Source organism: Aricia agestis, chromosome 5, assembly GCF_905147365.1.
Source record: "Aricia agestis chromosome 5, ilAriAges1.1, whole genome shotgun sequence".
Classification (NCBI taxonomy): domain Eukaryota; kingdom Metazoa; phylum Arthropoda; class Insecta; order Lepidoptera; family Lycaenidae; genus Aricia; species Aricia agestis.
The window spans coordinates 18,579,669-18,606,006 of NC_056410.1; the positions used below are offsets into that span (position 1 = coordinate 18,579,669).

The following is a 26,338-nucleotide window of genomic DNA, read 5'->3' on the forward strand; positions in this document are numbered from 1 at the left end:
CGGAGGTTGTATAGGAGGCTGCGTACGCGCACGCCGAGTGCAGACGCCGGCAGTCTCGCTTGCGGCTCCGTCGACAACGGACGCGTGAAGCGAACGCGCTACATCGAACTCTACATCGAAAATATTTACGATAACATTCGATTTTTAAATTGTGACGCGCTGCGCCGAACTCTACATTGAAAACATTTACGATAATATTCGATTTTCAAAATTTAATTGTGCTTAGTGCTTCGATGTGACATTCGCGATGTCCGAATAAAGTTTTTTATTAAAGTGTCAAAAAAGTAAAAATGAAGATGACTGTAAATCGCATAAGGGTGGTTGTACTCGGGAGCCCTCGTAGCGGAAAATCAGGTAAATTAACAATGCCTAAATTATTAAGCATGAACTATTATGTTATTTATTATATACTACGAATAATAAAAATTAAGGAAACGATATTGCAAATGTATTGAATTGTGTACCTAAGGTACAACAACATTTTTTGACAAGTATAATTGTGGAGCATGTTTTTTTGACAGTGTTACTTTTCCTTAGTTTTTATTATTCCTAGTAAATATATAAATACTTTTTTTCGCGTAAAACACATATTTTAGAAAACGAAAATATTATGTTTCTACCATTCCTAAGTTTTTTCCAAATCTGCAAAAATAGAGGTTAACAAGCTAACACCTAAAGCAAATACTTTTTTAAAAAGAAAAACTTGCAAAAAGTAGAGCACCTAACACTGAACTTACTAGGTTCCAATGTAGCATTTTTTGCTAGCCTATAAATAACAGCTGACATGTTGTGAATTTTATGTCAATAACAATGAATATTGTAATTATTACCATATATGGGCAATATTAACAAAATTAATCTCAAGAATATTTTAAGGCTGAACTGGCGTTTACAGGAATTATTAAAAACCTTGGATGCCCAAAATGTTTATCTTGATCAATTACAAAAATTGCTTGTTTCAAGTTTAACATGAATAATGTAGAGTTAAAATAAACAATTTAAAATTCCAGGGTCTATAAATTCTCTTTACAGATCCTCTGTATTTAAAAAATCTCCTACTATAATCTCAAATTATAAATATAAATAAAATTGCATTAGATCACTAGCGGTAACAACAATAATTCTATATACAATAATTCTATAATTCTAATAAGCTTTTAGAATTCTACTATATTAAATCGTCTATTATAATCCAGGATCAACAAACTCTTAAAAGATTATTAAAATCATTAAACTGCAGCATTACAAGACTTACCGCTATAACTAAAGCAATGACAATAACATTATGAATATTATGATAAGTATTACGTAGATCAAATGTCATAATATTGGTATAATGTGTTTATTAAATTTATTATTGTACGATTTGCGAGGAATGTCTATTGTCTGTGAGGCAAATATTGATCTTGCCTTATCACTGCATTCCTTTTGAGGACATGCCTGTGTCAGTTTATTGATAAATCTTCCTTTACTATCAGCATCAGCCCGATAAAATTTCAGTTTATTTTAGCTACAAGGAATTATTAAAGAGCAAAGATCCTTTGCTTCTACAGTAATGTTATTATAAGGTTATTTTATAAACAACTCATTTCTTTTATTACTTGATTTTATGTTTCATAAAGCAACAAAAACTTTTGGTTAACTTGAGTAAGCGACGAAAAAAGTGTTATGTTTATATTCTTAACTACTTTATGAGTAACTATTTCGATGTTTGATGTACGAGATTATAATATAATTAGAAGTAACTTTACGGATTAATTATTTCATATGCTAAAGCGTTTACATTTACAGTAAAGGCTAATAATAATAGTAATAATAACATATTATTTAGTATGTTATTATGTAGGAGTTGCCTGCAGCGTATCGGTGAAGTGGCGGTTAGTCTAGAGGTCGCCGGTTCATGTTCAGCCTGGGGCGGACTTAAGTGAATATTATTCTAATCATGCAACTAATAATAAACGCATCACATGCAGACTCCTTGTCTGGAGACTTAATATCTAGTGTTTTAGTGTTTCAAACAGTAGAAATCCTCTTGGCCTTCATTCAAAAAATTGTGTGTCATTGTTAATTATGTATATTGTAGAGGTATCTTATATCTTTAAACGAGCAATTCTTAGAAATATATATAATAAATATACATTTATACTAAATTTCATGAAAATCGTTGGAGGATAGGGGGTTTCGGGGGCTATAAATCGATCTAGCTAGGAATCATTTTTAGAAAAAGTCATTTTATTCGTGTTTTAATAGCTAGTATTAATAAAATGAACTAACGGTGTCTGTTTGCTTGGGTCTTTTAAACTACTCAACGGATTTAATGCAATAGATTTTTGAAAACTGCATACAGTTTATTTGTATCTGTAGACTGTGCGAAGGTAAAGCCCATAATTATTTCTTTCATACTGTGCTAGCAAGATAGCTTGAGAGGTACAATTTTTGTAAAAAATGTTTTCTAGCTAAATTACAAATAAAATACAAAGAAGGCTATGTAAGTGGCATGTAAACTCTATAATAAACCCTAGACCACACACGTATTATTTAATAAAATAAAAATAAAAGTGCTCCTATGAACGACAGGCTAATAGAATATTTCAATTATAATAACAACACAAATACAAAGAAACGTTTGTAAACGCAGCGTAAACTCTATAATTTTCTCTGATAACTAAAAAAAAACGTCACGACAGGTTAATAGAAAACTAATATGCAAAAAAGTAAAACATAGAGTAAAAAGCAAAAACGGGTAGAGACTGCATTTACCGCACGCGAATATAGTATAGAGCATCGACCTCGGTTGTGTAACGACAGGCGCCAGGCGTCGGGAAATCGCTGACCTACCGGCCGACTCGTCGTAATTGCAACGCCCTGATTGTCGTTGACGGAACCTCGACCGTCGCATAGATCCGACGAACACGGATGCTTCGTTGAATGCGCTGATTTGACATTTTCGTAGAACAATAGGTTTCGAAGGTCCACTTGTGCTAGGAAATGATTCTGAATGATGTTTAGATCTTTTGTCGAATACGGATACGGTTTCGTCGAATGCGCCCATTTGACATTTTCGTAGACAATTTCAAAAAGTTAATTCTGAATGATTTTTTAAATCTTTTATTGTCTCTCTGGTTGTATAAAAGGGAAGGAATATTAATAAAATAATCATTCTAACAAAAACCCAAATAAGTACTATTATTGTACCTAATACGAGTAGGAGCTTAATGACATTATGGCAATATAACTTAAAGACAAAATATTATTAAAACGTTTATGAATAAATATTAATTAAAAAAATGAACCCTATGAAATTATCATAATTACATATATAGAATTTGAAAGAAAATTTATCGAATAAAAATAATAATAATCTGACTCTACATCCACTGCATAGTCTATAATTAATAACCTGCTGCCTGCAAACATATTAATGTGCTTAAGTACTACGACTATCATGCCGATACATAATATATATATGCGATTTTTATTTAATAACTCTGCTCTATTTAATTCTATAATATTAATCTTAATGATCTACGTTATGAAGATGACATTCCGGTAAGATGAGTAAAAAATATGTGTCGCCGCATTCTTGTCTTGTCCCTTTCATTTATCAGAATGCATTTCTTTTTCTTTTTGTATCTTTTACTTTTATTTTAGACTCGTCTTTTTCTTCATTTTAGATTTTAAATTTATATTTTAAGTTATTATAATATAATAACAGTTCATTTTGAATTCCGAACTCTACATTCCGATGTAACTTTCTTTAAAAAATTAAAAGTTTAAAACTCTACTTTTAAATCATTGCGACTTTGTTCCAAAGTTTAGTAGCTTAATTATTATAATAATAATTATAATAATTAAAGGAAGGATAAGGAATAAGTAATTTTTATTGCTGTCTTTATCTTTGACAAATAATGATAGCTATATCGATAGTTAATCCAGTTTTTTATTCTTTCATAAGATTGAATAAGGTTAAATCTTTTTATTTAGTTTTAAGTACTTTCAATCTGTTCCCGTTCGTCCGCCTCGAGTTTCGATTTCTTTCAACTTAAAACTTTAAAAACAAAAGGACCAAAATTTACTTTTCCCAAGATTTTAGTCTTAATGTGTTTGCACCAGACTAACGTGGAAGTGAATTTTAAATTTCATCAAAGCTCACTCTTTCCTTATTAACATAAACTGGTCTTGCCCTTGAAGAGCGAAAGTTATATGACGTAAACATATAAAATATTGATTGCAGACATTATAACATTGGCATATTAACAACGGAGGAACTTGAATTACTTTCATTCAGTTTTATTGAGCCGCATATTTTAAGCAATGGGTTACTCGAGTAGTTTCTTTTTGAAGCTCGTTCACTGTGTTGGAATCGTTGCGTATTTAAAAAATAACAAATGTTTTTTGACGATGCACGAGGTTAAAAACTTTATGAGTAGAATTTAATTTTTGCTATGGTACGCATTATATGGGTTTTTTGTTGTGGTTGTAGCTTAGACCATTTTCGATGCTGAATCATTATAGCTTCAATGGTATAGCTTCATATTATACTTAGTAATATTTTCTGAATAAATTTGATTTATTCTGCAGACGCATTGAAAATAAAGACAGGAATCTTCTCATTCAGATACACATAATCCCGAACGGGTTATTTTTTTTGCGGCAAAGTGTTCGTTTTTTCCGCGATAAACGAATTTTGCCACAACTCGTCATCTAGTTTAAAATATAAGTACTATAAGTCTACCAGGATCCGATGACAAAAAGTGAAAAGAAATTGACTCTAGCAATACCGGGGTGATTGGAATAAAATGTCTGGTCCCTTTTTTTCCATATAGAGGCTGATTCGGTGTGTGAAACATGCAAAATATGTATCCAATGATCAAGGATATTTTTTGAAAATCTGCTATCAGATCCTGGTAGACCTATACAAACAAATTAAGACTCCATGTCAAGATTGTTCCAGCTGACCAAGGATCTTCAAAATTGACCCCATAAATAACTAGGTTGCGACCTCAAACCACCGTTATTTAAAATAGCCTCAATGGGGTTACTTGTAACATGGCTTATCCGTTAAAAATATGGCTGCCCTTGATTTAGGTCAACATATCACTTACGAAAATTGATACGTGCGGATCTTGATAACAATACGTTGATTAAGTGCCAGTTGTTGGACAAGTTTGGGTCAAGATGTCTGAGTTGCATTTTTAGTGCTACATGGGGTCAGTATGTAGCGTACAGCTGAGAGAAGACGGCCTTGATAATGTTTTTTAAATGTTTTTTTTTGCATTGGACAATTTGAGGTTAATATTTTATGTTACATTTTTAATTAAATAAATAATAGTTTGGAAGATAAAATATATTCTGTTCAGGTTAGATATTTGGATCAAAAACTTTTTCAATAATTTCTTCAGCGTGTTATACAAGTCGTATACATAAAATATTAACATCAAATTGTCGAATACAACATCCGGTCGTCGGTCCTGATGGTGCTTTTTTTTCAATTAAATCATTTAATTGAAAAAAAAGCACCATCAGGACCGTCTTTGCTTAATTAAGCCGCATTAAAATGTACTATCATTTTTATGCGGTTTAATTAAGTCCGTCGTTAGCTCTGCTTTTGTGCCAAACATCAAAGTAACAAACAAACAAACCTTTGTCAAACATTACATACCTATAATAACACATCTATCAAAATAAAAATACATTTTAAACTTTGTTAGTCTGGCTAAAGCTCAAGTTTTAGCCAGACTAACTAACAGACTAAAAAAGTGGCTGAATCGATTTGGATAATTTTAATCTTGAAATGTTTGTGAAAGTCCAGGAAAGGTTTATTAGGAGGAAAGTGATACGATGTTCACCGGATCACCTAGTCTTCATTATATTGCCTATTTTATTGGTATACACTAGCTGCACCAGCATTCTCAGATACACCAATCTAATCTGAACGATTACTGAGAGCTCATCGTACAAGTGCCTGTTATCTCCAGCTATTGGGTTACAAAAGGCCCATCGGTTTCCTAATAGCATGATGGATCGCTGGTACTCTTAATTACCACGACACCTATTGTTTTTGGCCCATCATCAGTCAATACTTCATGTTGTTTGATGGACACCATACCTTTCTTGCGCTCCAATGAGTTCCATGCTGAGAAAAATTAATGGCCTCATTAGGCCAAAGAAAATTCTAACGAACTTAAAATACCATATCATTATATGGTATTTTAAGTTCGTTAGAATTTTCTTTTGCTTTTGTTTTGTTATTCTATTTACATATTTTAAACAAAGTATTCAGTGGATTTCTTAAGATCTTTATCTAAAAAGTATGTTTAATATTTTGTTTGTTCGTCGTTATCTATTTGATATTTTATTTGCTTCTTTTGATCGAAAAACTTTCAAAAACACGTCTTTCCAAAATCGATTTTCTAAAAACACAAAATCACACCAGTTTATCATTACAGTAAAAATAAAATTCAAAATATGTAATCCGATTGCGGAGAAAGTACTAAATTCCACGTTGAAAGTACTAAATATTGTATCGAAAGTACTAAATTCGCCAAACGAGTGCGATTTCATGTTAATTGAAAAGGCAAATCATGTATTAATTCCTGTACATGACGATTAACGAAACATACGCTTTTATTGGCGGTTGCTGTTGTTTATTACTTGTTCAGTGTCAATTTCTCCTTTCTTGAAGTTTTAAATGCAAACGTGTGTTGCCTCCCACTACGGTTTTGGTGGCCGGTTTCATAGGAGACTAGCTAACCAATAGCTTAAACATATTTCAATGTCAGTTGGAACTCGGAAAGCTCAATAAAAGATCATTATTCCTCAAAAGTAGTTAAGTTACGTTAAAGTTTAGTTTTACAAAATATTGTATTACTTGACGAAATTCTACAAAGTGTACTAAAGTCTCTCGCTAGTGTATTAAAGTGTAGTTTACTGTCAAAACACAGTAACGGTTAGTAGCAAAATAGTTTGTGGTTACCTCATAGAGAGAAAACCGAATATCGTTAACCGCACCAAAGTGCACCTCTTAAAGGAATAGTTACTTTAAGTAACACGTACCTTTACATCAAAGCTTTAGAGTCAATGTATAATGGCCAGTCAAAGGAACAAGACGAAAGAAAGCGCTATTTGGTGATGCATTAAAACATACAAAATTGAATCCACACTAATTCCATACTAATATTATCAATGCGAAAGTGTGTCTGTCTGTCTGTAAATTTATTATGGAGATACTTTGAGTCCCGGGAAAATACATAGAATACTTTTATCCCCGAAAAAATATATTTAAAATAATATCGTGACGCTGCTTCATATTTTTTGTATCTCTATCAAGGATCATTGCATCTCGCCTCGTTTCGGAACGAATCGACTCTTAAGAGTCGGTTTGTTCCGTTTCGTTTCGTTTACTTTTCCACTGCCGTTTCCGTTGGGGAAATACATTTACGCATCCCTGGCAGTCTGGGGAGGGCCACCGGGGTACGTAGGACTCCCTTAGGGCAGAGGGCCGCACCCGGGCATACCCACTAAAACCCCAACGGTGTTCCTGCTCTTCCGCTTTAGACCAAAATATATTACAGTTTACGCTTTACCTTAATCGAGTTTCAGCAACCTTTTTGTGTTCTCCTCAGGCGTCAACAAACTTTTGATGCATGACGCCATAAGGCTGTTAGTGCAAAAAAAAGTTTGTAGAAGTGCAAGCATTATTTGCAGTTACAATGTAACTCAGGCGATGTATTGATGGCGCCAACTTGAATGCTCTATGCGTGTAAAGTGTACAGCAGTGTTCGCCAACCTTTTCTAGTTTTATGTACAATATATTTTGTACTTACTTCTGAAGTACGATAAATCCTAATTCCTGTCGTATTTTGAAAGAAGTATTATACTTTTAAAGTGATATAATATACTAGTTATCTGAAAGTAAAGTAGTACGTTTATGTTGCTCATCATTTCCTCATTTTTTATTCCTGGGCATTAAAATGCCCTGTTAATTTATTATCCAAAATCTAAATAAAATAAGCAAACCATAAATCATAGACTGCACATGAAGAAAGTATGTTTTATCACAGATTGCTAAATATAAGTTACTCTAGTTGCTAGTTCATTATTACTTGAATAAAATAGCATAATAACGCTTTATCGGTTAGGTGTAAACGTCATAATTGAATAAGTATGTGTATAAATCATAAAGTTAATATTCCAAGTGGAATAGAGAAATAAAGGCCTGAGCAAGCGAGATGTCACTATCAGTAACACTGCGTCGTAAAAAGAGCGTGATACATGACAGCAGAACCAATTTTATTCATCTGTTTGACGTCCAGTCGGCACTTATCGGCATGTTGACAATTTAATCTCTTAGAAAGATGCTTGTGTAAGTGTATACGTAAACTAATTTTTACACACAGACGTAAATCAATTTCGGTTTACTCGCTGACTTTGGACAGCTAAAAGTCAGTTTGTTGTGAACGTAGCCTTAGTAGACCGCTGGTTGGCGACTCCTGCGATGTATTTCAAGTCCATTGTCATGCGACACCGCGGCGATTGCGTAACGAGCGCGCTCATTTGTTATGAAACTGATTTGAACTCACGACCGCCAACCCGACACCAGCCTAAATTAACTATTATACATTGGAGCTTTTTATACATATTAATTCATTGTTAGGTTTTGTCACAGAATACATATTAGTAACAAGTTTTGCTTGAAGTACATTATAATATGTAACATGCTTTATTAGTTGCCTAGCTAGCTTTTAAGAGCAAACAATGTTGCAATTTTAGCCATTCTACAAAGTTTTAAATAGATCCCGATAGATTTCGTTACTAATAAATAAACAATTAATGAATTAGGTTAAATTTAATTTTAAAGCTTAATTATTCATTAACACATGTAGATATAACTTCTGATACAACGATACATAGGCAGTTGGCAAATGTGCGTAATTTAGTCAGGTTTTTGTCAGGCCCCAACGATTAAAATTGACAATATATCCGTCTGCCATCTGCCTATAATAGAGATATAGATTTATTTCTCTGATGGTACTAAAATACAAACGAAACCCCACCTTGAACGTTCTTGAACCCATTGGAAAATTCGATTCGAAAACGAAATCATTATCGGCACAACAAAGGCCACATCAAACCAGGACATGTCAGTACTCGGTAGCCCGAGAATATGCCACGTCATCTCCCTTGATTTACTTCTATTCCATTCCATTCCAGAAGGGAAAAAGTCCAATCAACGTAGAAAGTTGGGAGGAACGACCGTCTATAAACATATAATTAATATTGCATGCGATTAACAGTCTACTATGTTATTTATAAGAAAGTTTAAATACAAGTTATATTGTAGGAAAGTTATTAAAAATTATATTAAAGGTATTTTTAATGACAGAAAACTGTTGTCATTGGACTCTCGTCTTTTCGATGTGACTAAAATGATCTTGACCAAATTAATATGCCAAAAATTTTATGCCTAACTAGTTGACCCGATAAATGTTGTTTTGCCATATAAATTATTTTTCGTATAAAAGTAGATAAAAACTAGAGATGTGCCGACTAGTCGGTAAAGCCGACTATCCGGCCACTTTTGTAGTCGGCGACTAGTCGGCGAATAGTCGGCAAGAAGCGCCGACTAATCGGCTTTTTACTTTTTTGCTATTATTGAAATTATATTAAAGAAAAACCTTGATTATTATTTATAATATGTACAGATCACACTCAATCAGTGTTTCATTTTAAAATTAAATGAAGTGTTCCTGAAATTACTAGTAAAGAAATTATTTTTGTAAATATAATTTTATCAACAAATTAAATACTTATGTGTATTAATAAATAGAGATTTCATGTACATGAAATATTTAATGAAAACCATCAACTGTATCATAGCTAAACAACATAAAGTAACGTACGCGAAGTAAACAAAGTTACTTAACACGTTTGCAGGTGGCGTGTGCGACGCGAAACAGCAGTAAAAAGGCGTTACGGAAACTTCCGAAACCATGATCGGCTTGGCCGACTAGTCGGTGGATTAGTCGGCTTCTTTGCAGCCGACTAATCGGCTAGTCGGCTAGTCTGCCAAAGTCATGATCGGCACATCTCTAATAAAAACCTATTCTCAGGCCTAGAATTTAATGTATGTATTAGATTAACTGAATGTATGTTTGTTTGTTCCAGCGGTCGTGGTGCGTTACCTGACGAAGCGCTACATTGGCGAGTACAGCTCTACTGGAGGTAAGATTACTTATTCTAGAAAAAATATAATTAGCTAAAAGCCGAGCTTTGTGAGGGCTCGCGTCGCAACACCTTGACTGGCTGATGATAACACATATACATAATATATAAATAAAAATTACTATGTTAAAGCACAAATCAATAGTTTTTCCGTAATGTGTACCACAAAATGTTGAGGTTGTGGGATATGCTAGGGTTCGCTTCGCTCGCCCTGATAAGTTACATAATTATCAATTTGATAACGTGACTAGGAACTAAACTTAGAGAAAACTTCTGCTCCCAGGTTTAGGAGGAAAGGCCTACCTGCGAGAAGAAGGTTTTTCAAAGAGCGTTTCTTTTCACAAACTTTGTTTTGCGAAAGAGATAGCATGATAAACAATTACGATAGACCTGTAAAATTAACACACACAGGTACAAAGGTAAATTATAAATTATTGATTTAGTATTCAATCGTGATCCAAATCAGTCAAACCTCTGAGCATTAATCAACTTGTTAAGAGTAAAATGCAACAAAATACCATAAAACATTCAATAAAACTCTTTTAAACAAAATTATCACAGTTAATTGACCGGAAATTGCATGAAAGTGTTAATAATTATGACGTTTATTCAAAAAACGAATACGTCAAGTAGCGGTAGCACTTCCTGCTTCTGCAGTACGCGTTTACGTCAAGAATTAATTGATCGTGATGATGTTCATTAAACTTACTGTGATACGCGGAAGATCATCCATCTTCAGAAAAGGATTATCGCCATTTTTTTTATCATTGTCAGTATTTAAGGCCAATGGTAGCGGCATAAGTTATTATTATTAAATATATTACCAGTGTTAACTGTTTTAAAATGGATGGGAACATTTATTTTGGACTAACTGACCCGACAGACGTTGTCCTGTCTTAACGATGCTTATTTAATTCGAATTAGTATTATAATTAAGAAAAAAATGATGAAAATGATTAGTATGTCCATGCCAAATTTTATCAAAATAGATTAAATAGTTTAGGCGAAAATCATAAAAGTATATTGTGCGGGAACCGTACATTTTCCGGGACAAAAAGCATCCCTTGTCCTTTCCCGAGACTCAAAGTATCTCCATACCAAAATTCATCAAAATAGATTGAATAGTTTACGCGCAACTCATAAAAGTATATTGTGCAGTAACCGTACATTTTTCCGGGATAAAATGTTTCATATGTCCTTCTCCGGGACTCAAAGTATCTCGATACCAAATTTCAGCAAAATACTTATATTATATAGATAGATAGTAAGCATTTCATGAGAACAGAGCTTAAGACTAACACCCTTGGGTGTACCCAGGTTCTGAGGGGGTGGAAATCAGATTTTTTATAAGCTAGATGTTTATAAAGAATAAAAAATTAATAATTTTTAGTTGTAAAAATATTGTATTGCAAACAAATGGCAAAAATCCGTTTTCTTAATTTTTTATTTTTATAGACAAAAGTACTAGCTAATATACTTAGTAGGGACGTCAACATGTTCCAGGGGGGGCGCCTGCCCCCCCCCCTGCCCTCGGTACGCCCATGCTAACACCATATTTTTTTTAAAAACATAAGTAAATCGTACCTATTCAATATGTTTATGTTTTGTTGCAGATTTTCTATATCAGCACCGAGTAGCGTTCGATGGAGCGGTGTCCGAAGTGGAGATACTAGACACATCTAATTGTGCCGTAAGTTACAAGTCTTTACCATAGTAAAAGGAGGGGAAGTAAGTTATCTTCGGCACCGCGCGCGGCTTGTATGTGTGCGCCATAGTATCAATGCGTCGCAACGTACGGCACACAACAAAAGCTCGGCCAGTTTTACTAGGCTGGTACCGCCGAGATTTTGTTGTGTGCTGTACGTGGCGACGCATTGATACTATGGCGCACACATCAAGCCGCGCGCGGTGCCGAAGATAACTTACTTCCCCTCCTTATACTATGTCTTTACTGTCATTATATCTCTTCTTTTTGATGAATTCTTAGCATAAATGATTTCGTTTATCGTACTGAAAATGTTATCTGTAGAAACGATTTAAAAGTAGAACAGAAGATGCCTTAAGTTGTGCGTACACATGCTGACTAAAATGAAACCACTTTAGACTAGTCGGTCCCTGACAACTGCACCGTAATCATTCATTCGATAATCTTAAAAAGTCTCACATAAATTACATACTGAGGCAGTGCAACCCTTTACACCAATAACCTATGCCACAGTGGTGTTGATGACAAAGATAAAATATAAAAGCTAATAATCGGCCAAGTTGGACTCGCGCACGAAGGGTTCCGTACCATTATAGAGCAATATAGGTGAAAAATGTGTGTTTTGTATGGGAGCCCCCTTAATTATTTATTTTATTAAAATTTTATAATTTATTATTAAAGTACAAATATAATTATGAATATTGTGAGTATATAATTAAGAATATTGTGAGTATTTCAAGTGCCTATCTGCTACCATTATTGATTACGAGCAAAAAAGGCCGAAACAATAACGTTTGTTGTATGGGAGCCCCCCTTAAATATTAATTTTATTTTGTTTTTAGTATTTGTTGTTATAGCGGCAACAAAAATATAAATTTCAGAAGTCTAGCTATATAGGTCATTGAGTTACAGCCTGGAGACAGACAGACAGACGGACAGACATCGAAGTATCAGTAATAGGGTCCCGTTTTTACCCTTTGGGTACGGAACCCTAAAAAGTATCAGTTATTACATTAATTATGATTTAAGCCTTATGGCTTCTTGCTTCATTAGTAATTGCATCAGGTATTGCTCTATTAGGAAGCGAATTAAGAGATAGATGTTTACCGTTTAATTAACAAGCAAACAATGAAGATGGTTATCTGACAACCGGCCGCGGGCAACCCGTAACCAGCGTAACCATTTAATTACAGATTGTTACTACATTAGTATCAAAACAAATTGCCCGTTTCACAATTAAAGACATTGGTGGATGAAGTGGGTAACTAGCAATTTGAAAATGTTCGTTTTTTGCATAAATGGAGGCTTTAGGACGGGAAAATGATATGAAATAAAAAACCGGCCAAGTGCGTGTCCGGCCACGCGCAATATAGGGTTCCGTAGTACCGCTAGTTTTTGAAATTTTTTGTATGGTCAATGAATGTAAGTACATATTTTATTAACGTGTTTTACTCTACTAACAACATCATCTTAGTTACTTTCAAAGAAATTTGAACGAAAAGTTCCTTTATACTTCGCCGAATATTTTTTTTAGTTGATCGGCTATTACTTGTAAACTAATATGTATTCTGTGCTATTACTCAATAACTTATAAAGTTTTCTTAGCCGTGATAGTTTTCCTTTTAAATTCAGCATATTTCCTACTCCCGTGAATTTTTTCACATTTCCAGAAACAACCGTTTAGCTGGTAGAAGGACAGACACTGGACTCTAACGATTTTTTCCACTTTAAAACTTAATATTTCACAAACCGCAAACGGAACCCTAAATCGGAAAATGATCTATGAATACTCATAATATTTTTAAAAAACCTATCCAACGACACCCCACACGATGGGGTGGACGCGAAAAAAAAAATCATCCCCCCTTGATGTGTAGGGAAGGTACCGTAAAAAAATATTTTTTAAGATTTCATGTACCATTTTGTCGGCATCATTAATATGTGCATTTATGCCAAATTATAGCTTTGTAGGTCTTATAGTCTCTGAGCAAAACCTCGAACAGACAGTCAGACGGACAGACAGACAGACAGACGGATGGACAGACCGAAACTATAAGGGTTCCTTGTTGACTACGGAACCCTAAAAATGAGTTTATAGAGTTGCTCTTATGTTGTAAAATGTTAGTTACCCACTTTATCTACTCATGTCTTCAATCATCATACTCGTTTGAATTCCTCAATCCTCATCTTAATTAAACTTGTCATCATTAACTTTCTTCGTATTTGTCTTTGTATTAATTTGATTGTGAAATTCTGTGTTATTAGGATACCTTCATAATTTTCAAACGTTACTTTCTATTACTAAAATGATTTATTGAGTTAGAATTTAGTACGCAGTACCCGCCCACTTGTCGCATCGGTCGTCTAAATTTTTCTATGAAAGTTCAAACGAACATCTTCGGATTTTGGTAACAATCTTTCTTAAAAGGCCCATTCACGGCAGGACTGAACGGCAGTCCTGCAGTGAATGGGCCTCACTGATTGGTTCACACTCGGTGTTGCCGGCCGGCAACCCGCCCATTCACTGCAGGACTGCCGTGCAGTCCTGCCGTGAATGGGCCTTTTTACGCCGGTTCTTCTCGCCGGGTTAGTTCCAGTACCGGTGGTGGGCATCGTAGTTTCTTCGTTCTTTCTACGACTTTCAAAAAGTGTATCATGAACCATGATACCCATTTTGAATAAAATATATTTTATTTTTAATCCATACCAAATGCGAAAGTGTCTCTGTCTATATGCATATCTATCTCTCTCTTTGTTTATGCTGGAATATTTAACCAATTTTATGAAATTTAATTTGCAAATGTCTACTTTGGGAAAGAGTCTACTTTGAATCTCGAGAAACACATACGATGGCTTTGTTTCAAGAATAAATGTAGCTATCGCGCGATAAACGATTTTCAGCGCAACGAACGGGCACCTAGTTTTTCTATATTGTTATGACTTCGCAAATCTGGCATTGTCGGCGACTTGCCGCAATTTGCTAGTGACCTTTCATGGAAGCTGTTGTAAACGCTAAAGAATGCCGGCGCCGAAAATGCGCATCTGATAGCCGCTAAACCGCCAACTGCATTCCATGCCCATATTACGTCACGTTTATGGAGAAGCCAGCCCTTGTTATTGGCTGGTCCTCACTGCAGTTTCGCAGATATATGACCGAGCACATACTTGCAGTAAATGCAAGATCGGAGTTATTTAAGAAGTTTAATTTAGGACCTCTTGTATTAAAGTTATGTTATTCTGTTGTAGAATTGAGCCCTGTACCATCTATATTACTATCTGACATAATACCTAAAGGCCTAAAAGATTTGACTCCTACATTATTAGTTCTTTCGCAAATATAAATCAGCACCAGCTATTCATGCACCACACACCACGCTTCTAGAACTCAAAAACATATCAAGCTGAAGAACACCAGCTAATCGAAGAACTCGCCACCTGATAAATTGTATGCTCTTTAGTTATCAGAAAAACATATTTCTTAAACTCAAAAAGCTTAAGGAGTACTAGAGAAAATCAGTCGTCTTTCTAAACACATACTTCCAGAACTCAAAAACGTCTCAAACCCAAGAACACCATTCGATCGAAGAAGTCATAAACTCAAGGACATTAGCTAAAATCAACCATCTTTTCAGATACGCGGCTGTTTAGGCGAGCACATCCGATGGGGGGACGCGTTCGCGGTGGTTTACTCCGTCTGCGAGAGACGGTCGTTCCTGGCAGCTGCTGAGCTGCTGGCCCTGTTAGAGAGGACGAGGCTGCCGAGCTGCGCCGCCATCACACTGTTGGGCAACAAACGTGACCTCGAACACGCCAGGTATGGATGAATTTATGCCTAATCCTTCAAAGATATGTATTTTTGGTCTTTTTAAGTAGGTCAACGTATGGATGAAGAGACAAGCTTAGTCCAGCTCTAAAAAGCTGCTGATGAAGATTTATTAAACTGGTATAAACTTTAACACCTTCATCGTGGGTGTCGCAGACACAATAGATTTTCGATTGTTATGCGGCAGCCGGCTGCCGCTTGTGGATTGATGGGTTAGCCTACCTAATAAATTCGCACATTCTTCGCGGTTCTTTCAATTTGTTGTTAAACATTTTATTTTTCTGATTTAGTTTAATGGACACTTTCTAGCCTAATCTTCTCAAACTTGAAGGTAGCCTTTCCAAATGTCTGCATCAGAGGGTTCAGACAAGACGCTATAACCACTTCTCTCTCCAGGGAGGTCCACGCGGAAGAAGGTCAGGAGCTGTCTCTCCGCTTCGGGTGCCAGTTCTACGAGGTGTCGGCGGCGGAGTCGTGCGCCGGCGCCGCGCTCGCCTTCCACGCGCTGCTGCGGGAGGCGCGCGCGACCGCGTTACTGCTACCCACGCCACGACGGAAACTAGCCGCTTACTCGGTCTCCAAGGTAGGTTATTCTTAGATCTTGTTCGCAAACGGTGACTTCGATATTACATAGGACGTCTATGCAAGAAGGCGTGTTAATAAGTGTCAAATGGATGGTAGCTCTAATTTCGTGTTAGCGCTAGCTGGCGCTAACTCTATAAAGCTACGTAGCTTCTAGAGATAATGTATCGGAGCCTAATGTGCGGGTCCGGTTATTATAAATGATGATGTAGGTACTATAGTCTACTGGCACCAAACTGTGCAGATATCATTATTTAGAAGACATAGTTTTTTAACCTTAAATTATACAAGACAAGACGTTAATTATTTAATGATATAATTCACTTAACGTCAGAAATTCTATAGTCGTCGATCTATTAGTATAAAAAAATATAATAATGTTATGTTGTAGGCTACAGAGTGTATGTATTTGCAGTACATCGATATGAAATGAATAAACTATGGCTTAGTAAACATGACGTATTACGCCTCTAATAGACATTCGCCATATTTACGACAGGCTTCCGTATACGTAGGAACGGTGTCGCCTCCTGGTAGAGAAATATCTAAGTCTAAACTAAGCCTCTTCGATGTCGAACACTTTTTGCCGCCTCGTCGGGAATAGTTTTTCTCAGAATGCGTTCGTAGTATTTATTGTAGCTGTATTTTAATTGCAGTATTTTCCTCCTTATGGCTATTTTTTACTCCCGCAAAACATTAGCTATTTTAAAAAAAAATCTATTTTTTTTTTCTTTTCAGGTAATCGGCACGATATTCGGTAAAAACAGCAAAAGCGTACGAAAGAAACGACCATCTCTCAGTATATAGATATTTTACGTTATGCGCTACGTAGATCACTATTGGTACTTTGTTTATTGTGATTTTTGTTAATTGTAATTGTAAATACTATCAAATTCTTACTCTATAAATTGTATAAAATTATTATAAAATGTTTATAATTATAGACTAGTGAAGTAAAAATCAGTTACAAGCGATTTCAAATCGAACGATATTACTCTTGTAATAAAATTATGCCGATAAAGATGCTAAATAGATTTAAAAATGTATTGTTAAAAAACTTTTACGACGAACTCTACCGGCCTTAAAAACGCTGGAGTCTGGACTAATCTGTGTCTGTCGTTAGACAGACAAAAACAGTCAGAGTCCTGTCTTATTATTTACAAAGGTTTTACTCTCATAATATTAATGTGGAGTTACCAAATGAGTAACTTATAGAGTAAAACGTAATTGGCTATTTCTTGGCTATTGGATTTTAATGTAAGACAAAGATTTCCGATATCAGGCGATATTTTCTTTGGCGCCAAGAAACTTTATGTGTGGCATTCAATAGCTTTGACCACATTGTGCCTTTTTCTGGGGCATGCGTTATAGCGCTGTCAACAGCGAAGGTGTGGCATGCCCGGACGCGCGTCAAAGTCCACCCGCGTTGAAAGAAAAGTGTCATAGCGCGCGCTATGATTACAACGCGCGTTACGGGCATGCCTCACGTTCGCTGTTGACACCGCTACGAGGCATGCCCTTGATGAACAGAAAAAGGCACAATGTGGACAAAGCTATATATTATAACGAAGCGTCACGTAGAGTCGTAGAACAAGTTTTTTGATGAATCAACGAATATTAAACTCATTGATGCAAATGACAACAATGTGAAATTTTTGAATTTCTTCGATGAATATATTATTATTAATAATCAATTTACGAATATGTTTTACATAAAATTATAATACTTACTTATAAAAGACATTTATTGATCTCTATTTATAAATCCAGTGAAATGGAGATTAGCTTTAAAATTGTGAAACAAAATGTAAATATTAATGTAAATAATAGTGTGAACCTCGCAATAAATTAATTAGTTGTAATTAGAATGTATTGTAAATATTAAATTATGTTATTTTATACACGATTCGCCCTAAATAAACTTTTATACTTACCTCCTTGTTTCATTTTGTCTCCAAAATCTAGCGTGCTAAGGCTAATGTTTAAGGTTGTGTGAAACGATTCTTTATTTGAGTGAACTTTTCCAGTTTTTTTTTTAATGAAATAAGGGGGCAAACGAGCATACGGGTCACCTGATGGAAAGCAACTTCCGTCGCCCATGGACACTCGCAGCATCAGAAGAGCTACAGGTGCGTTGCCGGCCTTTTAAGAGGGAATAGGGTAATGGTCGAGGGTAGGGAAGTGAAGGGAATACGGGAGGGTAGGAAAGGGAATAGGGTAGAGGATTGAGCCTCCGGTAAACTCACTCACTCAACGTAACACAGCGCAAGCACTGTTTCACGCCGGTTTTCTGTGAGAACGTGGTATTTCTCCGGTCGAGCCGGCCCATTCGTGCCAAAGCATGGCTCTCCCACGTTTAAAATTTGCCTGAAAAGCTAAATATTATATTTAGCAGTAGGTAATTCGAAAATATATTTGTAAGTCTAGAAATATGACAAGATTATCCTGTCTAATAATAAAACTTACAAATATGTAGGCACATGACAATTAGCAGTACTCACTCTTTTCAACTAAATACCTATTTAAAGACACCTTGGTATTTAAAGCTAGCAGTCCCATTAAAGCTAAAGAACTAGAATGGAACGTGATATGTCTTAACTAGCACATTTTCTGAAATAAACGTAGCAAAAGTGTGATTTGCCGCTGCGCCGCTGACCCGTGGCGCCCTGAGATTAGCCCTAAGCCCTAGATTGGAGCTAATAGATCTTTCAGTTGGACACTAACAAGCTGCGAGACAATGGTGCTTGATAAACGAGTGTGTTTCGAGGTTTTGGCGTGTAATATCACACTGTATTGTGACTGTTATAGGGTAATAATGATCATCGTCTTCAGTGCTTTGCAAATTAAAAATATTAATATTAGGTATGTTAATAAAAAACCACAAAATTCTTGTTTGCATTGTAAATTAAGACATCAAAATGAGTACTACATGAGACTGACAAAATGAATCTGGTAGATAGTTTACGGTTTACCTATGATCTAAAACACAGAAGGCTTCTTTTGATCTTAAGTAAAATATATTAATTCACATTTTTGCAACTGCTGTTACTGCTGAACGTCAAACAAATACTAATCCATATTAATTGGTACAGTCTGTTTACTCTCTGTAGCCCTAGCAAATAATATGTAACACGAGCTATCGCCCGCGGCTTCGCTCGCCTTAACAAGTATTATTATGTACAAACTTTCATCCCCTATTTTACCCCTTGGAGGTAGAATTGATCAAAATCCTTTCTTAGCGGATGCGTACGTTATAACATCTACCAGTGTGCCAAATTTTAGCCTGACCCGTCCAGTGGTTTGGGCTATGCGTTGATAGATCACTATGTCAGTCAGTCACCTATGAGTTTTATATATTTAGATGATATTATTGATTTTGTCAATAATTTTTAACCAAAAGGCTCAAATATTTGGAACCAACAAATACAGCGATAAGTGGGCGGCATGATTGAAGTTTAACTGCAGAACAACTGCGTGTAATGGGCCTATAACAAGACAGCAATAAACTTATAATCTAATTATTGTGTGCCGGAACCGACATTATTGCCCGCTAGGTGTTATGAAATTGTATATTTTGTGGAGTTGACATGGTATTACCATTTGTGCTACACGAAATTACATTTGGAGTACTACTAAATGTAATTTAATGTGACATTCTATGAAAAATAGTACGAACTCTATAATGCAACAATAGAGCGAAAGGGTTCAAAAGTTAAAAATAAAAGAACCGTCACAGATAAACAAATGTTTGCGGTTTCCGATAAATTAGTTACAATTATTTTTATTTTATTAGTCACTTGAATCAAAATACTCACCATAATATTCTAATACCAGTATTTACCATTCATATAGGTACTCAACTATAATAGAGCATGGTGTTGTGTTACATTTTTCATATATTTATAAAATTAATACTTACATTAGTGTCAAATCACACAGAAATGGAAGCCGCCGCGAGACTTTCCAAGTTTCTCAAACAATACTATGTATTACAATAATGAAGATAAAACTTAAAATCATATGACACTGAAAACGCTCGCCGCTGCGTTGCCATTTCAGTATGAATTGACCCTTAATTGTCCTGTATTTGCACATTGTCCATGGGCGACGGTAGTAGTTGCTTTCCATCAGGTGACCCGTTTCCTCGTTTGCCCCCTTATTTTTTTTTATCTTCTCGCTTAAGCGGCTGAATTGTGATGAAATTTGGTATGCAGATACTTCGAGTCCGGGAAAAAGACATAGAAATTATTTATTTCAGAAGCGCAATTTGGGCTCAAATCTAATTACAAACGTCGACATTTATAAAGGAAATAGAAGAAAGGGACTTACATCCTCTCCTTTCTTCGTACTTTCGAACGGTATTGTTTGATATATTGATATTATCCGGGCCGTGAAAGCTGGCAGGTGGTTTCGATGAAAACGACAGCGAACGGATACTGTCGACCGCGGTACAAGTTCAAGAGCAGCTTGATGTGATATAGCTGCTGATTAAATTAGTAAGGCAAACATTTTCTATAACATCCATACTAATATTTTTATTTTTTATTTTATTCGGAAAACTTACAGCTTGCAGAAAATACAGTAAGAGTACAATTATAATAGAAAACATAAAGCCAATTATAAAGTTTTCGCAAGTAGGACGTAAAGCGCAAAAAAATGCTTTTTATGTAGGAAAATGGCTTTTATTGAAAATGCAGATGTTGCACACAAGTCAAGGAGGTATTTCGTGGGAACCGTACATTTTCCCTCAAAGAAGTAGCCTAAAGTATGTCCTTCCCTGTGGTCTATTCTATATCTGTGGAAGATGTCATGAAATTGGTCCAGTAGTTCGTGGGATTAGTAAGATCAAATATTTTTTTCATTTTTTTCACATTTCCTCTTATTATTCGCATCTATTTGTGTCACGGCATGATAATATAGGAACATTACCTAAAACACGATGCTAAAATTCTTGACGCCTTGAAAGGATCTTTGGATATAAATAGCCCGTTGTTCGGTAGTAACAGGCACAGTACAACACACAGGTGTGCGAAGTCTGATGCATTCCTAGCCAGCAACTAGTATAGTTAGTGGCGCCAACGCAACTTCCCACGTTGCGGGAAAAATTTATAAGACCAATTCTACGTTTCATGCAACTTCGTTCCTTGTTTGGTTCAGTCCGTTTTCTATGAAAGTATAAAACGGTATGCTCGTGGATTGTCAAACCAAAGTCTTGAATTTGACGAAGTGGATTAAACAAGAAACGAATCGTGAATTGTCAAACCATAGATCTTGAACACAATAGACATAACTACCAGTAGTTCGACTGCAAAGAAACGGTCAGGTTTAAATATCTGTCAAATTCGTCGGGTTTCACTAGGATTATGAACGGAATATGTCTCGCGCTGGCTGATTTAATTTATTTATTTTTAAATATTTGAAATAAAGATTTCAAAATTGGATTCTGACAATTTTAATTGCATGTGCCAAAACACAAACAACAATACGACCAAAGAGGAGCACGTCCAGCGAATATGTCATAGTTTTAAATTCGTAGGTAACAATTTAACAACCCTAGCGACGATTTTCGTCATAATGCGTCAAATTTAAAAATTTCAACATCAGTTCTAAGTCGGCATACTCTATAATTCTGTCTACTCTGTCTTGAATTTGACGAAGTGGATTAAGTTACAAGAAACGAATCGTGAATTGTCAAACCAAAGATCTTTTTGACGGAGTGGAGACGGATTAAACAAGAAACGAAATTGCATTAATGAGGTATGTATATTGGAATTGGATTATCTTTAAAAACGCAAGTCTTTGGGAATGGGAAACTAAATGTTTTTCACGAATTGAAAAACATGATCATAGTTCCATTCTTTAAAATAAAATAATCCCTGCAAAATATCCAAATTAAAATTTTGCAGGAATAGTATGAAAATTATTATAGGAATGAATACAAAACAACAGGAATTATAAAAAATAGTTAACATCAATGGTCCTCACTTTTTGCAAGGCCGAAAATAACTTAATTATAACTAACAATGTTGTTACACAAGTCTGACACCTGTTTATAATTACAAATAATATACTCATCATTTCAAAATACACAATCAGCGTGCCTTTTGTTAAAAAATACTCCTCACATACCAAGCCCAGTCTAGCAAGAACGTGTGCATAATTAGAATTCCTATGAATGGAATTACTTGTTATATTTAGACACCTTTTTCTAGCTTCATTCATAGCTACATCAAATATTTCAAAGTTGGATGCACTGCATTAAGGGTAAGTTCACACGAAGATTTCCAAAGGTTAACTGAACTCGCTGAAAAATTATGAGGGTTAAGTGAAAACTAATTTTCATATACTTACTTTATTAAAACTCATATTAATAAGCGTAATCAAATTATTTGAAATCTTCTGTATTATTATTTTTGGTATCACAAATAAAATGAGTAAGATTGCAATTTTTTTGATGTGTGTAATTTCAGTTGACAGGGATACAGTAGATCTATACGTCTGTAGTAGTCTATACTATAATATTATAATTGAGAAGAGTTTGTTTGTTTGTTTGTTTGTTTGTTTGTTTGAATGCGCTAATCTCAGGAACTACTGGTCCGATTTGAAAAATTATTTCAGTATTAGATAGCCCATTTATCGAAGAAGGCTATAGGCTATTTTATCACGCTAATACTAATAGAAGCGAAGAAATAGAGAAAAGTGTGAAAAAAACGGGGGGAAATTATTTGAAAGGGCTTATTTGAACGCACTAGTCTCAGGAACTACGGGTCCGATTTGAAAAATTATTTCAGTGTTAGATAGCTAGCAGATTTATCGAAGAAGGCTATAGGGTATATTTTATCACGCTAAGACTAATTTATAGCAGTGAAGAAATAGAAGAAATTGTGGAAAAAACGGGGGAAATTATTTAAAAGGCCTTATTTGAATATACTGGAGCAATTTTTATGTTATTTGGCACACATGAAGATAGACCACGTGAAAGGACATAGGTTTCTTTTTTTGCGGAAAAATGTACGGTTTCCGTGACATTCCTAAATTACGTGGGCGAAGCCGCGCGGAACATCTAGTAAGTAATAAAATGAGTAAGATTGCAATTTTTTTGAAGTGTGTAATTTTAGTCGACAGGGATACAGGTTACTTTCGCCACTTTAAAATCAAACTTTAAAAAAAGCCAATGTCCACTCAGGTCCATAAAATACAATCAAAAGAACATACAAAGAAATAAATGTTACCTCATAGAGCCCACCTGTTAAGTCGTTGAACGTAAAGAAAGCGATGATATCTCAAGTACAAGAGGTCAACTTAATGAACGTCTTACACATCAATTATAATAAGTATTGATTAGTGAGTGAAAGCATTTAATATAATCGGAGGATCTACAAAGTGTAGCCGCGGGCGCAGCTAATGATATATTGATTAGAAAACGAATATTGCAAAAATTTTAAAGTGTTTCGCCCGGGGCTTCGGTACTCCTTGAATTACTCTTTCTATTGATGGGAACCGCTTAAGCTCTGTAGCATATTAAAAAAGAAAGAGTATACGTCAGTTCATCAGAAACACTTGTTAATTATTATGTTACCTATTTAGTTTCAAGTCTCTCTTCAACTAAAATTAAGCTGACTGCAGTAGTCCTCCATCGTCCGTTTTCCGATTATATTTCTGTCAAAGATGCATTTATATTCAAGGATGGATTCATTATTTTTACCAATAGAACGTTTGGTATTAAAAAGATTATTAGGTATTTTTAGAGATATAGATTCTCATGAGAGATAGCAGACCACATAAATTGGTCGGGTTATAATAATAATATTTATTTGTTTCTCCCAAAAATTACAATGTAGTAATTTGTGGGAGACTTGGAGCCCAAACTAAGCCTAAGCCTGTATATTGGTGCCCCAGGCCCCCCCCTCACAGACTATAGTTTATGGCAGAATAAAGTTAACCGTGATCTGACGAGTGATGACTAGGCTTAACATATTCATCGGCCTGCTATCTACATGAGAATCAATCTCTGATAGTATAATTATATTAAGTACATAATATATTACGAGTATACAAAAACATTAAATCTGCACCCTGAGAAAATAACATAAAAGCTTCCCACATCTAAATCTGTAGGTATAACACTTCTCTGCCTATCTTATTTATAGTTCTGTTTCTTTGAAAACGAAAGTAAAAATTTAAACGAATAAAAATTTAATTTGATTGCTCTATCGTAGATAAGATCTTAGATTTGAGTAATAAGTTTAATTAAGATTATCTGATTGTATAAAATATTTTTGTAGAAAACGAAATTCATGGTTTATTTCATTGATATACCTATTCGGTATTATTACTAGTTATTGCTCCTAGGACACCAGCAATTACTATAAAACTCGATACGTTTTACGCACATAATAGTTTTCTTTCTGAGGTAGACTATACAATTCGATCAAATAACGCAGGATTTACAATCAATTTATCTAAATGTTTTAAAGGTTAGGAGGATGTTTGTTGCGATATATACTTTCAAAACAGAAAAAAGAAAAGTGAGACCTCCGAATATCAAATAAATAGTCAGTTGACACTTGACGGACTTTTTAGAATCTCACAGCAGGGATCGAACTCACGACCTTCCGCTGGACTGCATCGAAAATACAGTTGACAGGGAATTGACGAGTCGTGCTGTAGCGTAGTTACTTTATCAACGAGGCTTTTACGCTAAGGTAATAAGGCTCAATATAACAAATATAGACGTAAAATAACCCTGAATGGAACACTATCTGCTACTTTCATCAGTGATGCTGCGATAAAGTGTCTCCTAATTGCCGTCCGGATATTTCACGCATGGCTCCCGATATTTGGTAATTGTAAAAGTGTAAGTTGATTAGAGACCCATTGTCCAGCCTTGATGATGTTATGCAATGTAACAATGAGTAAAGAGTGTGGCTGTCATAGACTATGTTGATAAAATCAATAGCAACAAGTCATTAAGTACCAAAAGGCCAATTGATACGGCGAATTCATCCAAGACCTGCCAACAGAACTTGTTTTGTGTGTTTTTGTTTGTAGCTAAATTTTTCTATCTTAATATAATAGAGTCTAGACGTTCCGCGCGGCTTCGCCCGCGTAGCTTAGGAATTTCACAGAGAAATATTAGTCCACAAAAATAACGTACGATCATTCACGTGGTCTACTTTTGATGTGTGCCAAACATAAAGTTATTATATTCCGCTAGGTATATTAACTTTATGGTGCCAAATATCATAAAAATAGCTCCAGTAGTTTTCTTTTTATGTATGGCCTTTCGAATAATTTTATTGATCCATTAAAATTAATCGATTAAGGTCTTCTACCTTTCGAATAATTTTCCCCGTTTCCACATTTTCCTCTGTTTTTTTCGCTCCTTTTAATTAGCGTGAAAATATATAGCCCATAGCCTTCTTCGATAAATGAGCTATTTAATACTGAAATAATTAGCACGTTCAAACAAAAAACTCTTCAGCTTTATAATATTATTAAGTATAGGTATAATATGAACTCTTCGACTGTTAAAGATTTTTTTATTCGCAGGGGAAACGCTCTATGTGTGCCCCGGGTCGGGGATGCGCCTATCCCCGGGCATGTGGGACTGGCCAACGAGAAGCGCCAGCCGACCCACTAAAACCACCTGTGGTTTGACATCAGCCGTTGAACGGAGACTGTCTAACACAGGACACCCTCTGCCTCATAAGGACCGGACATCCACCAAAAACTGTTAAAGATAACTTATAACTTAACTAAGATCAATCTAAGAACAATCTAAGAAGCAACAATGTAGAGACAAGTTCTCCCGCATAACACATGTTATTAATAAACTGTAACACAATATACATCTAAAATAGATCGCGAAGGGCATAGGGACCACTACAGACTTGTGGTAAGTGTGAGTAACCGCAGTATGCCCTTACACGCACCTTATACATGATATACGCGATATCAGTAACAGTTATATAAGCATATCTAGTTCCATCAGAAGAGATTAA

The 26,338-nt window shown here is 35.2% G+C and overlaps 1 protein-coding gene across 2 annotated transcripts; it reads left to right on the forward strand.

The window, feature by feature from the left end:
- Nucleotides 1–25,544, forward strand: LOC121727287 (ras-related and estrogen-regulated growth inhibitor-like protein). 2 transcript variants are annotated; one of them, XM_042115021.1, is made up of 7 exons: nucleotides 1–354; nucleotides 10,168–10,224; nucleotides 11,838–11,914; nucleotides 15,562–15,743; nucleotides 16,149–16,335; nucleotides 17,073–17,137; nucleotides 25,529–25,544. In XM_042115021.1, the coding sequence occupies exons 1-7, from the start codon at nucleotides 291–293 to the stop codon at nucleotides 25,530–25,532; spliced, it is 636 nt and encodes a 211-aa protein (XP_041970955.1). In that variant the 5' UTR covers nucleotides 1–290; the 3' UTR covers nucleotides 25,533–25,544. The 2 variants fall into 2 exon arrangements, with proteins under 2 accessions (XP_041970955.1, XP_041970954.1); XM_042115020.1 differs by lacking the exon at nucleotides 25,529–25,544 and having other exon boundaries at nucleotides 17,073–18,170.
- Nucleotides 25,545–26,338: the final 794 nt, after the last annotated feature.